General features: G+C 41.1%; 1 protein-coding gene across 2 annotated transcripts in view; it reads right to left on the reverse strand.

The window, feature by feature from the left end:
• The window catches only part of CACNA2D3 (calcium voltage-gated channel auxiliary subunit alpha2delta 3), an 890,062-nt gene that overhangs the window by 309,844 nt on the left and 562,291 nt on the right, over nucleotides 1–17,927 (reverse strand). For both annotated transcript variants that reach the window (XR_014021224.1, XM_081287674.1), the window contains exon 12: nucleotides 9,703–9,781. Coding sequence is in view for 1 of the 2 variants with exons in the window: in XM_081287674.1 (XP_081143800.1) it covers nucleotides 9,703–9,781 (79 nt within the window). In the remaining variant the exon portion in view is untranslated. The remainder of the gene's footprint in view (nucleotides 1–9,702; nucleotides 9,782–17,927) is intronic.

Here is a 17,927-nt window from a genome sequence, read left to right on the forward strand (position 1 = left end):
CAGCTGGTTCGAATTGAGTGTGCCAACCCCAAACAGGTTGGGACCATGTGGCTTCAGGGTTCCTGCTGACAACTCTGCACAGTGCTCATTAGCATGCATTATCACTTCTCCCGCCCAACCCTCCTGCATGGCCTGAGCCCCTCCCATTGCAGGGAAAAGGAGGCCCCCAAGAAAGACTCTCTGAGTGCCTGTTCTAGTTGGAGACCTGGAGGGAGTGAGACCTATGAGTGCCTTTCTTGGGGCTCCCACAGTGCTTCTCTCTGGTCTCTCTTATAGGCCTGGGGAAAAGGTTTTAAAGGGAGGAGAGGTAACCAGCCACACCCACAGCGGTCATTTTTCCATGCACAGCAGCTACAATCAGTATTTGAATAAGAAAGAAAATATTTTGCCTCTTCTTTAGTAGGGAAACCTTGGGCTCTAAGTGAAGACTCTTGACACAGAGGACAAGCTAAGAGGGGAGTTGGTAAGAGGAGGCAGTGGTTTGATAGTTTTGGAAGAGGGGGCTTGGAGGCACATTCCACATGGTGGAATCCCATTCCTGTCTGGGATTCCACACCAAGGGTGCCGTGAAAGCAGCATCTCTTAGATGTTTGTCTTGATGGACTCTACTTTTATATCTAATCCTCAAAGCCAACAGTAAAACTCTCAGATTCAGGTTTTCCAAAACAAGACCAAGAGAAGAAAGGGGATGGGAATAAGAAGGAGAATGGGAGAGACAGATCATTGGCACAGAGAGACAATGGGGAGGCAAAGCAATCAGACATTTGGAAGGCAATGGACCTGAGAAATCATTCTTACCAAGCTTTCTTCATCTTAGTCAAAGTTCTGAAAAGTTACAGAAAGCTGACTTCCCAGAGCTACAGACCCTTAACCAAACAAGTACCTGACCCTCCACGGGGATCACAGGAATCTCAGACTGAACACATTCAAAAGCAACTCAAGGCTATCCCTCTCCGAGTTGGTCTTCCCCACCTCAGCAATGTCACCACTGCCCAGATAGATGAAAAGCATAAAAAATTACCTTGATATCCATCATGTCCTCAACCTGCCCCCTATCTCATTGACCAGTATGCTTCTTGGGTCCCATCTCTAACACGTATCCAAATCTCACTTCCCTCTCTCTCTTTCCACCACTTTCTCCCTACTCAGATTCCACTGTGCCTCACTGGAGCCCAACAAAGCCATAGTCCCTCCCTGAACCCATTTCCTTGTCTAAGCTCCTCAGACAAGAGAGGGATCCTCTAAGAGTACAAAGTAGATCACTATCTCTGGCTATCCTCCTACATGGCTTCTATTTAAAGTTAGAATAAAATCCAAATGTCTTGCTCTGACCTCCAGGACCCTCCCTCAATGAGCCCCTGCTAACCTGGGAGGCCTCAGCCCCTCCCTCCCTACCCCTTGTTCATGGTTTCAGCTTGTTTCCCATATTTTCTGTTCCTCTCATCTGCTAAGATCATTTCCCCACATAGGGTTTTGGCACTCACAGTACCTGCCTCCCAGAAGAGCCTTTATCCAGTGTTTTCTGAGGATGGTTTCTTTTTATTACTGCGGATGCAGTTCAGAGAGGCTCTGCCTGACCATCCTGGCTGAGCTCACTCCTTCTCACTTCTCCCTGCCTCCTTTTCTTGAGAATGTCCATTCGTCTGTTGCTAGATTCGTACTTGCTTGCTTACTGTGTTCTCTGTCACTGGAATATTAGCTCCGTGAAATGTTATGAACAGCTGGTGCTACTCTTATATTCCCAGAATGGGGGCTTTGGGTACAGTGTGTGTGTGGGGGGCTCTATAGTAATGCAGGAAGCTTCACTAAGGTCTTCCTGGGATTCACCTCGTCTATTTGAACTGGGACTTCATAACTGCACAACTCATGTACTCAATGTATAAGGGAGGAAAGAAAAGCTCAGTGAGTTAGTAATGTGTCTCAGGTTCAATTTGAACCCAGGTTCTTGGCTTCCAAAGCCACCACTGAAGGCACTGCCTCTTCCCATGATGAGAGAAGATGGCACCTAAGAGTGCCTTCTTCCCCAGGAAGGCGCCTCTCGTGGGCTATTTGTGTACTGCAGCTGGAAAGAATTGAGGATAGATATGAGAAAACAGTTGTTCTCTGGGTTTCCTTAGTGAGATACAATAGTTAGCACCAAAGGTCTATTCCAAGTCCAGGACATAGATCATGGACGCAGATGTATAAAAGGTAAGAAAAGATGAAGTTATAAAAATGATATTAATAACATATGCTGCAAAGCTTACACAAGTTTGATCCTGATGCATTAAAATGTAAAATGTTTCTGAAAGAGTCCCCTTTTTTGTTTTTAAATGTTTTCATATAAGTTTTAGTTAACCAATGTATGGATTTAGTTAACGAATGATGGATAATAGGAAATCGCTAAGGGTTGGAATCTTTGGCTGTAACCATATACACTTCCCTTTTTTTCTCTGTGTGTTCTCTGAGTTGGCCCCTTTCCTCCTCTTTCCCTTCTTCTTCTTTCTTTTTTTTTTTCCTGTTAAATACTAGCTCTTGAATGTTTATTCTCTTCTCTAATGTGCCTTTTTGGACATCATATATCATGTAAGAAAATAGAATCAGCAATCGTTCAGTAATTACCAAGGAGTAATTAATGCTGAAATTAGCCACCTATTACAAATGGTCTACTCATTTTTCTACATAACATCAATTTATTTACCTTATTCCCTTGCAGAGTTCTTTCGGTGAACTCTGGGTTACAACGACTCCATGTGATAAACCATATGCAGCCTGAGACTCTGATGGCTGAGATTTCACCACCCTGACTTCAACATTTCTTGAGACCCTTGCCTAAAAGCTGCTTTGGCATGGGATGCCCTGTCAACACATTGTTTGATACTCTGCTTTGAAATGACAACAGATTTGAGGACTCCCAGAGTCTGTCTGTCCTCAGCAAGTAGATCCTGCTGTCTACTCACATGGCAAGGCCCTCATTCTACCTCTGGTGTGAGGGGTAGAGCTCCCTTTGAATGCTTGCAGAGACTTTTCCCCTTCTTGAGCATGGCAGGCTGAAAACCAGAGAGCCTGTGTGCAGATCTCAGCCTCAGGGCCCTGAGGTGGAAATGACATTCACAGGGACAGTGGAGGTAATACTGTGATTTTGCTCATTTATATCCTCTACAGTACCTTTGAAGGACTGTCCCAATGTTCCTTTTCGTCTCCTTTCTCTCTGTTAGCATCACACACACTTATGACTGAAAAGCATTTCTTTACTTAGAAAAATGGGCTATTTGTAAACAGCTTTCCACCTCCATATATTTTTTGATCTTCATAAAGTACAATCAAGGGACCTGTTATCTCTTGGGAGCCAAAGACCCCAAGTCCATGTCGTTGGAAAGAAGAAAGCAAGGAGAGTGATAGTTAGGGCAGAGAGTCTTGTGGTCTCCATGGGAGAAAGAACTGGACTCCCGAGTAAAGCTATCAGAATCAACTGGAGCTCAGATCTGGACACAAGTCTTTCCCTTTGTGAATATTATTACTTTGAAATCTCTGATTACACAGTGAAATGATATTAAAAGAAAAAAAGAAAAAGTCAATACTTAAGAGAGAAGTTCTGTTGGATAACTTCTCTAACTGTATTTCCTCCTGAAAATGGACACATTTTCATATATTTTTCTGATATCAAAGTTAGTTATATAAAACATACATACAAGCATTAAAGAATAATCAATGGATGTACAATTCCCACATTCAAAAATAGAAGAAGGAAGTGAATAAGGAGAAGGGGTTGGGGTGGGGAGAAGAAACAAGCAACCTAAGGTACATGCTTGGGGAGCTAGCAAGGTGGGCTTATTCCTGTAGCTCTGTGGCTGTGCCTCTGTCACCTTAATATTTCTAATTGTCAAATGTTCAGAACTGAACAACAGCAATGCAAGGTGAGGCCATGCCACTTCCAGAACACACCAGCTGGGCATAAATCCCAGCTCTGACTTTATTAACTATGGCATGTCAAAGTCTTTCTCACCCACTAGTTTTGTTTTCCTAGATTTTCCCTATTTAGGGGAAATCACCTAAGAGTCCTCTGTAAATCACATCTTTTTCTCCAAGGAGAGGCAGCCTCACATTCTGGCTAAGAATTCAGGCTGAGGCTTTGGGTTGCCTAGGCCTGAATCCTCACTCTGTTCCCTGCTCGTTGCTAACCTGGAGCAACTGAGGTCCACTGAGGTCCACGGGCTAGTCTCTCGTGGCCTCACTTTCCATCTCTTTATATAGAGATGATTCTAAAGTGCACTTCATAGAGCTTTTACAAGGCCTAAGGAGACATGACACAAAGGTACTTTGTACCCTGTCTGGCACTTAGTAAGCAGGTTGTTATCCTTAGTTACCATTAACAACAATAACAGAACCATCTTCATCCCATTCAAATTCCCACGTTCTAAGGAACATAAAGAACTGCTCAAATGTATCTGAATAACTGCCTTTTTGCCTTTAGCCACCAGTTCTGAAATAGCTACCACTTTTTCTTCTACCCTCACCTACAATCATTCTGTCCTCAAAAAAATTGGAGTTATCTTTTAAGGAATGTCACACTTAGTGTGATTAAATATATATATAAAAGGTTGGGGACCTGGACTTTCATGGATGGCTCAGACCACCAGTTCTCTTTCAAATAAGGACAGAGTGACCTCTAACTCATCGAAAAGGGATAAATAAGCTCAGCAGACAACCAAAAGAGACTCGTGCGCCATTTCCATTGGACCTATGATGACTGATTGGTTGAGAATCCAAACACAGAGCACCTTCTTTATTTGCACAGCTGGAAAACACTCTATTAACTGTGATTTCTGAAGGAGGATCAGCCAGTGCTTGTTTAAAATCTTGGCACACTGAACATTAGAGAAGGTCATCATGGCTTTATGAAATATCTGGTCTAGTTGGCCCCTCTTTTCTGTTTTCCCAGTTCCCTAGCTTATGTAATGGTGTGGATGCAGCACTTTAAACTCCACAAGCCATTCTACAGTGACAGGGATTATTTTAATATATTTAAAGGATCATGCTGTTTTGCCTCATTTGGGTTGGTTCCCTCAAGATAGAACCTACTTAATGCATAAAATGAAACAAACAGTTGAGCTCCAGGCCTCTCTAGATTTTGCTAGTGGATCAGAGGAGGCAGAAAACTCCTGTTAGGGGTATGAAGGCCCCCCAGATGCCCATTTCTACAGGAAAGCATCTAAGTTCGATGGCTGGCTAATGATGTTTCCATGATTACCAGAGTTCCAAGAAAGAAATTCTGCACAGACAGTAGGTCCTTGACCACTGATCCAGGGATGCCACAATGGCTCTAACCATTCTTGCTCCTTCCCAGGGTCGTTCTGTGGTCAGGAGGCTCAATCAATCAACAGGTTTCTACGTGGTGGCCTCTGTTCTGGTCCCTGAATGCTGATGCTTCATTTCACTGAAGACCATGACTGAGTCAGGGTGAAACTATGCAAGGGGTGGGGCTCTGGACCTCATGTCACTTGAGATGAAAAATGTTATGCTGCCTCTGTACTCTAACAATCTGAGACTATAAACAATGACTTAATTAATGACCAGAGGCGAATACTTGCTTACCGATGTTACGTGGACAAAACCCCATAACTGATACAACGTGAAGCCAGTGTTTACACAGGCACAGATGACTGGAACCGAATATTTGGACGGCAAGTGCTACTTTGAAGAGAGTCAGACAATGACATTCTATTCCCAGCGCCCTTTAGAAGAAAAGCAGAGTAGGGAAGGTGAAAAGATTGAGAGGGACTGAGTCTAGTAGGGAAGGAAATCAACTGGATTTGGACTGGAAGAAGGGACTCGTTGGAATTCAATGGCCCATCCAGCTAAGCAGCTACTCTTACTTCCTTGGATTTTCCAAGGCTGTACTCAGAACTTATAAATCTTAAAGTCTATATTCTATAGCCAGGCCTTGAGTTGGCTAAATCGTCTTCAAAAGGATGCTTCAAAGATTCTTATAAACAATGACTAAAACTAAATTGTGGTGTAATATTAGTTGATTAAGACAAGACTTCAATTTGAATAATTCTCATCAGCCTGACATAGGCAGTGGTAAAAACAACAGCCCATGACTGACTAAATGCAAACCAGTTGATGAGAAGGACTGCAATCTGGTGTGGCAGGAATAACAACAAAATTTTTCAAAATTAAAAAAAAAAAATGGAAAGGAACCTTTTTTTTTTTCAAGACCACAAAATCAAGGAAAACTATGGGGGAAAGTGTAGCTCACTCAAAGTTTTCAAATGCCAAAGTTCCCCAACTCACACGAGGGCCTTGTCACTCAAAGGAACTCTGGGATCTACCCGGTCTCCCCGTCCCTTGTCTGTGCTCCTCCTATAATTCCCCCTGACCTGAAGCCAAACACATTACTCTGAGACAAACAGAATTATTGATACCTTTCCTGGGTCAAGGCAACTAATAAAATACAATAATTGTAGAATGTGTTATCTTAGAGCTTCAGGGAAACATTAACAACCTGAGGAAATCCAGACGTGCTTAAAAGACTGTTCCAAATAGATGCAGAAAATTAAAGATAAAGCCCAGCGAAAGGCAAGATGGGCACAGCTTTACTCACCTGGCTCTGCACCTGCTTTCTGAGAACTTCCCACCCACCCCATCCATAGTGCTGAGCCCCTCAAGCACCTGAGGTTTTTCTCTGTGAGTTTACCACTTCCCTCACCAGATAAGAACTGGCCCAGGCTGGGAGATATTATCATTTTTGAGGGTGAAGAGGAAGACTTGAAGTCAAAACTTGGATTCGCTGGTCAATCTGAAGTGAAGGAAACATCAATTCTCCTTTCTAATAGTATGCCCTGTCCATGTGTGTCACATATAGGATGGGTATGTACAATATAGGGTGACCATTTCTGGCTGCCCATGTGTCAAAGTAGGCAAGGCTTATCTACAGAGAAGAAGAAGGTCATGATATGTATAGAAAAGTCAAGAGGGAAAAGAGAAACAAAATACATCCCCCTTGTCCTTCCTGAGACCAGAGTTTCCCTTCCCACTCAGGGTTCTGAGCCACTCCCTTCTCTTTCCAAAATATTCTTTTTTTTTTTTAATTGTAGGGAGCAATTTGGGTTGCTTGAAACTAAAATAACCTTTTCTTAAGTCACATCTGGAGCTGAGATCTGCAAACTCTTTGCCCCTAAGTCTCTTTCTTCTACTAAAGTTCAACACTAAAACTTTCATGAAGGATGGTTTAGGAGACCTATACAAGACTATGTAAATACAACAGGACATATTTACCTTTATTAGTAATAATCATCAATTTACTTATTTTTCAAACATCAAAGGAGCACCTGCTATGAGAAATATATGAGGCCAAGCTGTGTCAGAGCACACAAGGTAAAATTAGAATCAAAGGCTGCTCTCATGGAGCCTGTAGTCTCAGAGGGAGAGAAGACAGGTCCACAGATCTTATAAAACAAGGGAATACTTGGGGACACACAGGTACCAAGCACTGCCTACTCGCTTTACTTGCAGGGTCTGATTTCATGCCTACAACATGTGTATTGATAGGACAGGATTCAGATCACACAAAAATATTTGGCAACTTATATATATCTGGTAGGTGGCAGAGGCTAGATTTGAAATCCAAGAGTCTGGACTCTACTGCCATTTAGCCTGTAGTGCTTTGCCTTCTTGGTCAAATAAGAAATGAAAAGAAGTCCTTACTATACCATGAAGCCCTGTTACTTCTCCCCATAACCCCCAAATATTATTTCTGACATACCATAGGGAACTCATAAATATAAAACTCTAACAGTGGTCATTGGGCATTTACGACTCTGTATTGAAGTAGGTACCTAATGTGTACCATTTCATTAACCCTTAGTTAATTTAATAAGAACCAAAAGAAGAACTGGATACAAAATTTTAGTCAAATAGAAGGAATATATTTAAGAGATCTATTGTAGAACATAGTAATTATAATTAGTAAAAATAAAAATGGATTGTATACTTGAAAATTCTTGAAAATTGCTGAGAATAGGGTTTTTTGTTTTTATTTATTTATTTATTTATTTATTTTTTGCTACAAGGGATTGAATCAGGGGTGCTTAACCACTGAGCCACATCCCCAGCCCATTTCATTTTTTTACTTTGAGACAGGGCCTCACTAAGTTGCTCAAATTGGCTTTGAACTTGTGATCCTCCTGCCTCAGATTCCTGAGCCACTGGGATTACGGGCATGTGCCACTATGCCCAGATGAGAATAGATTTTAAGTGTTCCCCCCACAAATAAAGGATATGTGTGTGAGATGATACATATATTAATCACCTTGATTTAGCCACTCCACAATTTATACATATTTCAAAACACCAGAGTGTATACCATAGGCACATACAATTTTTATTTGTTAATTCAAAAAATCTAAGAAAAATTATTAACACATTTATATTTCGAGTATGAGAACACCAAGGCATGTTAAAATCAATTAATTTATTCATGCAGGCAGTTATTTCATAAGAATATATCTGACTATAAATATGAATGACTCAACAAAAGTTTCATTTGTCACATATACTGTATGTCTAAGGTACTCTGGTAGGTAGCAAGGGCTAGGGGGAAAGGGCACCTGCTCCATGTGATCATTCAGGGATCTAGTCTGATCAAGCTCTTAAGTCCTTCAGCCAGAAATGGCTTGGGTTGGTTGCCCTCACAGCCCATTGTCCAGAACCAGTTTTGAGCTCCCAACTCAAGGGGCTGGGAATGATGAAAGGACTCATGGGTACAGGATACACAGTAAATGTCTCTGCTATAGTGATTCACCCACAGTTACTCAACACAGTGAGTGAGGAGGCTGAACCACTCCACTCAACTATCTTCAAAATCCATAAACTATTTTGGGAGAAGTTGTTCTACATATATTAATAATCAGAAACACCCAGACCTTATCCTAGAGTCTGCCTTCTTATATAATTTCATAAGTAGAAGCTGAAATAGTCTATTTTATAGTGATGGGGAGTAGAATAGTGGTTATCAGAGGCTAGGAAGGGTAGAGGGGCACGCAAAAAAAGTTGGTTAACAGGCACAAAAATCTAATTAAAGCCAGGTATGGTGGTGCACACCTGTAATCCCAGTGATTTGGGAGGGTGAGAGAGGAGGATGGCAAGTTCAAAGTCAGACTCAGTGATTTATTCAGGCCTTCAGCAACTTAGGAAGACCTGTCATTAAAGAAAATATTAAAAAATGGCTCGGGATGTGGCTCAGTGGTTAAGTGCTGCTGGGTTCAATCCCTGGTACCAAAAAAAAAAAAAAAAAAAAAAAAAAAAGAAAGCAAGAAAGAAAAAATAATGTTATATATATGCATATACATGTACACAAATATATATATGTTAAATCAGATTGGCGGACTAAATTGTAGTGTTCTGTACCACAGTCAGTTGATTAGACTATACTTAACAAAAATCTAATTTATCTTTTAAAACAGTAGGAAACAGGATTTCAAATGTCCCCAACACAAAGAAATGATAGATGTTTGAAGCAACAGATATGCTAATATCCCCAATTCGATCACTGCACGTGGCATACACGTGTCAAAACACACGCTGTACCCCACAAATATATAAAGATTATTTGTTTTTGCAGCCTTCTCTGTGAACTCTCTCCTTTCTCAAGTATGCTGCTGATTCTGCACATCCAAGGGGAGGTGATTCAGAGCGCGGCCCGGCAGCGGGGAGACCCACCTTTGTTGGCGCAGGCCATCCACTTGAGATTGTCTGCAAAGGCGGCCTCTCGTCCAATGAGGTAGGTGAAGATCCGAACCTGAAGGGAAGACAGACACACGGGGTGAGCGCCATTCGCTTCTCGACATCCTGTTTAGGCCACGTGCACGCCTCACACACATGTGGCTCACCTCTTTAATGCTCCACGCTTCCCATCTGTGGGAACATATTTAAGACATTTGAAGTACAGTCCATGAGAAATATATTCAGAACTGGGGCCTTTGATCTTTGGAGCCATATGGCACTGGTAGTAGTTGTTTTTTTTCTGCGTGCAGCTCACAACAGAGGAGAAGGGCTTGAGAGGAGAGACGGGCAGTGTCACGGATCTGGGTTTCCTCCACATGTGGACAAGGATCATGTGGGTCTGGACCGAATCCCCAGTCACTTTCCTCATTCCCATAGGAAACTCAGGGCGTGCCTTTCTTGGGAATAGGGAGGACCCTGAAAGACCCTTGACATGTCCCCTCAATGGGGAGCACGAACTGCAGACACCCTCTAACCATCTGTGGTCCCTGGCATGAATTTTAGAAGGTAATTAACTGGGACAAGAGTCTCAGTCTGTGGCCAGAAGATGGATGGTGACTCTCTTTAGTAGCCTTTGGCTTCCAAAGAGCAGAGAACCAATGTAAACCCCTGGCCTTTGGTTTTCTAAACTCTCTCTCTCTCCTGAGGCCAGAAATCTTTGGGAGATTCTGCCTGTCTTAGAAACAAGGAAAAGCAAAAATCCCACCTCATACAGACAAAACTGGTTGCCACAGGCTGCCCCCTTACCTAGAGTTATTCGCTTTCCCTGTCTGGCTATTGTCTACATTCAGCTGGGCAAACTCTGACTTAGGGGAAAACTGAGACCCAGTTTAGTAAAGTGATTTGTTAAGGTTCATCAAGGTTTGATCTCAAGACGGAGGTTTTCTGAGATCCAAGGATAGTGTTGGGGCCTTCTCTAAACCTCCTGGAGACACTGGCTCTTTCAGTATAGATGATCCCAATCAGTTCCAATCCCTGGGGGACAACATTCACAGAAGCCAGGAACTGAGTCCAATCTCTCAAGATCAGGCCCAGACTTTTTCATAAATCTTTCTTTGTAAATCTCGGATTGAAGCTCTTTAAAGGGAAAAATACTAGACTGATAAAACTTGCATCCCTCCTGGCTCTTAGCCAACGCAAGAAAGCATAAGAAATAGTTCTTAGGAAATGAAATTAAGAGTCTATCTCTGTAGGCAAAGACCCAAGATAAAGTAGCCCATTTGTTTCTGAGTAAAGGTAGCTGTATGTGCCAGCCTCCTCTGCTGTCCAGATGAGGAGCCTTAGCATAAACTGAGATCTCTCTTGGAGGCACAGTTAAAACCCCAGAAAATGCTTTGAATCACTGGCAAAACTTCTACGATTCTTGATTTAAAAGATGGCAACCTACTTGGAAAACCAGAAGGAATGCGCCAAACTTCAGATCAGACACGATTGCTCAAGAATAATTGGGCTAACAAAAACCACAATAACTAAAACCAGCATCATGACCCCCTACCATTACCACTATTATGGCTTCTACAATCAGTGCCATCCCGTGGGTCAGGTACCAGGCTAAGAGATTTATAGGCATTATGTTTATTTTGTTGGTTTGAGTTTCATTTTATTACATTTGAAGGAAGATCAGGATCATGCTTAATATTTCCATTTATGTATATTCCAAGTCTTCTAGTGGACTGACCTCCTTATCTGAATAGAAATGGTGTGGAAATGACTTGTTGCATCTCTGCCTATAAAATAAACATAATCAAACAGAACTGCATTTGTGCCCTGCATTTTCCACAATAATGCCTTTCAACTGACCACAAAAGAAAAGGGATTTTTTTTTACTTCAAAGTGGAAAATATTTGGGAGAGCAATTGAACAAAATCTATAGCATTCTATATTTTAAAAGTTTTGACCCAGAAATTCTAGTTCTAGCCATTTATCTGTAGCTGGGATTACAAATAGTCTATGAAAACCCTTATGGTTTGGATCTGAAGTATACGCTCAACAGCCCGTGTGTTGAAAGCATGGTCCCCAGCGCTCAGAGGTGGAGCTTTTAGACAATGATTGGATCATGAGGGCTCTGACCTCGTCAGTGGATTAATCCACTCCATAACTGAATGAACTACTGGGAGATGGGACCTGGTTGGAGGAAGCAGGTCACCAAAGACATGCCCTAGAAGGGTTTATATTCTCCCTTACCCCTTTCTTTCTCTCTCTGCTTCCTGTCTGCCATGAGGTGAGCAGTTTTTCTCCACCATGTCTGTCAGCCAGGATATTCTGCCTTGGAGCCAGCTACCATGGACTGAGACCTCTGAAATTGTGAGCCAAAATAAACTTGTTCTCCTCTAAGTTTTTCTTGTCTGATATTTTGGTCACAACAATGAAAAGACAACAGAAACTAACTGATGTCAAAGATGACATGAGGTGGTACATGACTTCCAGAAGTGCATGACTTCTGGAAGCCCTAGAGTTCATATTTTAACATTTTTGCAAATACACAATGAATAAATCTTTAAGGACATAGGAAGAACACAGGTAGGAGTTAAAACCAAATCCAGAAAGAGATGATAAAAGTATAAGGGTGTTTCTTGATAGCTTATTGGCTAAAAATTTAAGGTGCATTCAGGTGGTACAATATCATGTAACCCTCTGTTTCCCCCATCATGAATTGGCAAGGGGAAAAAGGAAAGTTATAAGATATTGTATAGCAGAGAATTTTATTCTTTTTCTTAAAGGGGACTTACACTATTTATAATCTTTTATATTATTTGAGAGATTGATCTTACAAATATATAAGCATTGCTTTAATGATGAAAGCTCGTTGTAAGCAAAAAGAAAGCAATGACCCTGCAATTTCCTGAATAAATCTGTCAGGACCTAGGAAGAACACATGTAGGAGTTAAAACCAAACCCAGAAAGAGATGAAGATGTAGAGATGAAGTCCTGGCCTTTCCTATTCTAGCAAATGAGAAATCCTCTATGAGTAATACAAATGGCTCCCCGTTTCCCTCATTAACAGATTCTGTAACCTGATGGATTTTATTTCCAACCATTGAGGTTTCTTTCCTAAGAAGTGCCACCAAACCAACTTTCAATGGTTTGCCTTGAGGCTAACTGCTTTTCTCCTGTGGCAAGGAGGCTTAGCAGAGCCTGACCTGGGGGAGTCCTGAAAACAAAGGTGCACAGCACAGACAAGTATGGGCAAAAGCCACAGCACAGTTCAGGCCAAGACAGTCATCGGAACACAGTAAAGCACCCCAAGAACCAGCCAGATCTTTGTACTCTTCATCCGCAGCCCCGCAAGGCATTCTACCAAGCGGCCTGCGCAGTGGTTTCATTAATGAGGTTCTAGGCATAAAGTTAGTTAGAAGAGATCGAAATAAAACACACAGACCAGTTACCTTATTTATATTGCTAGGTCCGAGACGGCTCACCTCTCTGGTTCCCACCTCTAGCCGCCCAGCAGGGCAGGGAGGATTACTCAGGGCTAGCAGGAGAGAGAGAGAGTGAACACGCCGGGGAGTAGCCTTTTATTGGGGAACAAGAGATTCAGGGGAGAATTCCAAAGGTTGAGGGGGGGCTGCACTCCAAGGTCAGGGTCAGTGATTGGGTCCCCGGGGTCAGTGGTCACGCACACCCCCACACGGATGGGCTCTCTCATCAGGAAAGGGTCGGGAAAGCTTCGACAGAGCCAAAGCGCCTCAGGCCCTTAACGGGAGTAACCCAATCATGTGTTAGAATGGCTTCCCACATATCCCCCCCTTTCTTTTCTTAACAATGAGGCAGCGGTTCACTCTCTGGAGTTCCTGGATTCTTGATTGGAAGACTTGCCATCCTATAGTTACAATACAAAGGAGAATTAACAGCAAAGAGAATAATCCAATAATGTACTAAGCGGAGTGTTTAAGAATATTTCCAGAGTTGAATCCATTTAACTCCTTCAATATTTGGTTAGCGAAAGAAGAAGGATCCGAAAAATCAGCTCTATTATTTTGAATGTCTTGGATATGGTGATGAAGTTCCAGAATATCCAAGCTATTATTATTATTTTGTCAAATACCTAATAAATGGTTTTTAACCTTCTCCCAATCCCAGAGAGAAGCATTGTACTTGGCAGCTGTAACACATACATATTTATAATTAGCATGGCATTTAAGCCTTTCCTTAAATTTTAAGGCTGAAAGTTCATTACCTATGTTTATAACAGTCGCCTCTAAGGCGTTTATTTTAGTTTCAATCCTCTCATCAATATTTACTTGATTACGCAGAGCCTTGAAAGTATTTTGAGCTAAATCATTAAGAAATTTTGCATGCTGAATATTCTGAGACAATGTCAGAGATGCAGAGACAGTTGAGGCAATAAAAGAGACCAGTGCTAAAACACCAACAATTATGACTCCAATAGCACGTTTAGGTCTTGTTAGCTGGGCATGAATTTGCTGCAAGACTTGTAAACCAGCATCAGCATACCATGGCTCTGAAATATTAGCAGGTAATAAAACGAAAGAGGGCTGATGAAGTATCAGCACTCCTTTTCCTCCATTATACCTAGAAATACAATTAGTTAGGTTGCACTTATTACAAGTAACAACATATCTGTCATCTATCTACTTAACTTTTATATTTTCAATAATTAAAACATAAGGAGATTGGACACAAGCTCTTAAGCCATAGCAAGATCCCTCTTTACAGTTCTTGCCGACAAATTTTGGTAAAGGTTTATCTGTAAAATGTAAATATTCTGAGGCAGCGATTAAACGCCAAATATCTTTTTGAACATCTCCTTCACTATAAGTCAAAATATTACTAATAAATCCTGCAGGTGTCATAGCAGAATTTCTTCGTAATTGTCTCTTATGAATTTTTGAAGACCAGTCTAAAATATACCCACTATCTTTAGACACCTTATGTTGTACAGGAAAGGTATTTACACAATCCATCCATTTAGGAAAGGTGCCGATCTCAATTATAGAACTATTTAGACAGTGGGGTATCGGTGGAGGTTTTGCAGAAATGACTGGCTTGTTATGGGAAAGTCCCATCTTAATTACTGATCTAGTATTAGGTTTTAAGTCCCCATAAATAGAATTATTTGTCAGTCTAGGTTTACCAATTGCTGTCTTTTCTTCGAATGATACTTTCAGACAGCCAGCATGTTTATCATGTGACCAACACAAAGGTAATTGGGCACTGTAGCCAGAATAATTAAATCTAGTCACATGATTGGGAGTAATATGAGTATCTGTAAATCCTCCCATCATGAATGAGTCATTAGTAAATACTGGAATAGATTCTCCAGTCCACACAGCTGGGTGTACCAGGGGTGGATCTGGGAAATATGTCCAATAAGTATCTACTTGATTCCCTTTTACCTGACAGCCCAGTAGGGCAATTACTGTTGCTACCATCATCACTGGGGTCCTGCTCTTTCCTAGGCATCGAAGTATTCAGGAAGCCTGGGTTGTTAGCTTCTTCACATCTTTCCACGAAATCAGCTTTTCGGCTGGTTCAGTCTGGTCTTTCTTCATCTTTTTCCGATATCTCCTCCTTCTGGGTAGTGGCTCCTCCGGGTCGATCCTCAGTCGCTTGAATCTGGGTTCTATCTCCTCCATGTCTGATAGCACGTTCAGGCACCCAAATAGGACGGAAAGCACCTTCTGGGAAGATACAAGCATGACCTCGGCCCCATGTTATTACCGGGTCCGGACCCTTCCACTGACCAGTCTGTAAATCTTTCCACAGAACTCTGCCTAAGGGGCCTATTACTGAGGGAGACATTTGCCTCTCAGCAGCAGTGTGACCTTCTGTGTCACAGTTTAAAAAATTTAAAACAAATAAGGCATGATTAAGGCTATTTTGGGGAGTCACAATCCTATTCCCCCCTTTTAATTTTTGTAATTGAAGCTTAATAGATAAATGAGCTCGTTCCACAATGGCTTGACCTTGGGGGTTATAAGGAATTCCTGTTTTATGATTAATTTTAAACTCTTGGCAAAATTGTTGAAAAGAAGAGCTTACATAAGCTGGAGCATTATCTGTTTTAATCTGCATAGGGCACCCTAAAACGGAAAAAGCTGCTAAGCAATGAGAAATTACACGTTGAGTATTTTCCTTAGTACGTGCTCTGGCAAAAATAAATCTAGAATAAGTGTCCACTATAACATGCACATAACATTGCTTACCAAATTGAGGAATATGAGTTACATCCATTTGCCATATTTGATTTGGTTTTAATCCTCGGGGATTTACCCCTGATGGCAGAGATGGAGTGTGAATAACACACTTAGGGCATTGGCTTACAATCTGACGAGCTTGTTCTCTGGTAATATTAAATTTTTTGTGTAAGCTAGAAGCATTTTGATGATGTAAGGAATGGGAAGCTAGTGCACAGTCATACGAAGACATCTGTTGACAAAAAGCTACTAACTTATCAATTTTGTCATTACTTGAAACTAGAGGTCCAGGAAGATTAGTATGGGCACGTATGTGTCCTATGAAACATGGGTACTTTCGCATTAGCACTGTCTTTTGTAAATTATGAAATAATTTAAATAACTCCTGTGATGAAGTATACCCAATAATTGAAGTTTCAATATTTTTGGTAACTCCGACTGCATATAAGCTGTCAGAATAGATATTAATAGGCTCATTTGAAAAATAATCTAAGGCACAAATCAGAGCTTGAAGCTCTGCTCTTTGGGCAGAAGTATAAGAAGTTTGTATTACCTCTGTGTGAACATGGCTGAAGAAACCTGCCTTACCGGAGTTGGAACCATCCGTGAACACCGATAAAGCTTTCTCTATTGGATAAGCTCGTACAATCTTTGGAAAGATAAGTGACGTTAATGATGCAAATTGTACAATCTTATCACGAGGATAATGGCTATCTATCTGCCCAGGAAAATCTGCAAAGGCTATCTGCCATGAGCTAGAAGTTTGAAAAAGCCAATTAGTCTGTTGAACAGAAAATGGAATAATTATGATATCAGGCTCAGATCCAATTAATTGTAAAATCCTAGTTCTACCTTTAATTACTAATTGAGCTATAGAATCATGAAAAGGAATTAATGTTTTTTGAGGGGAGTGGGATAAATAAATCCACTCAATAACTCCTAATCTTTGCCATATGGCTCCTGTTGGGGTATGTTCAGTTGGAAATATTAATAAATACACTATTTCTTTATGATCTATTCTAGTAAGCTGTGCATTTTTAATTGCAATTTCAACTTTTCTTAAGGCTGTCTTAGCTTCCAAGGTTAGTTGACGTGGAGAGGTTGGAGAAGGATTTCCTTGTAATATCTGAAATAAAGGACTTAACTCAGAAGTAGTTAGTTTTAAGGATGGCCTCAGCCAATTAATATCTCCTAATAGTTTTTGAAAGTCATTAAGGGTACGTAACTCCTTAACTCTTATCTGAAGATTTTGAGGACGGACTGTACATCCTTGAATTATCTGACCTAGATATTGAAAAGGAGACACTTTTTGAATTTTTTGAGGAGCTATACATAAACCCATTGCTGTAAGCGAAGTCTCTGAGTAAAAATTTCTGAAAGTACCTCTGGATTAGCATGAGCCAATAATATATCATCCATAAAATGAATAATATATGCATCAGGAAAGCTATTTCTTATGGGATCTATCGCCTGGTCAACATATTTTTGGCACAGTGTAGGACTATTACGCATTCCCTGGGGAAGTACCTTCCAGCAATATCTTTTAACAGGTTCCTTAAAATTAATTGCTGGGACAGTGAAAGCAAATCTTTCACAATCTTCAGGATGTAACCTTATAGAGAAAAAGCAGTCTTTTAAATCTATTACCATCAAGCTATAATCTAAAGGGATGGCTGTGGGGGAGGGAAGTCCTGGCTGTAATGATCCCATAGGCTGAATTGCATGATTTATCGCCCTTAAATCCTGTAGTAATCTCCAATTTCCTGACTTTTTCTTAATAACAAAAATAGGTGTGTTCCAAGGACTAAGCGTTGGTTCAATATGACCAGCCTGAAGTTGTTCCTCAACTAATCTATGAATTATTTTAAGCTTTTCCCCTGAGATGGGCCACTGAGCAATCCATATAGGCTCCCCTGTGAGCCACGTGATTTTTTCAGCTGTCTTAGGGATCGGGGAAGTACTCAGGGCCCCTAGTAAAAATTTTGGTTTGGAGCATTTACTAAT

This window comes from Spermophilus citellus, assembly GCF_964194105.1.
Source record: "Spermophilus citellus genome assembly, chromosome: 3".
Taxonomy (NCBI): Eukaryota; Metazoa; Chordata; class Mammalia; order Rodentia; family Sciuridae; genus Spermophilus; species Spermophilus citellus.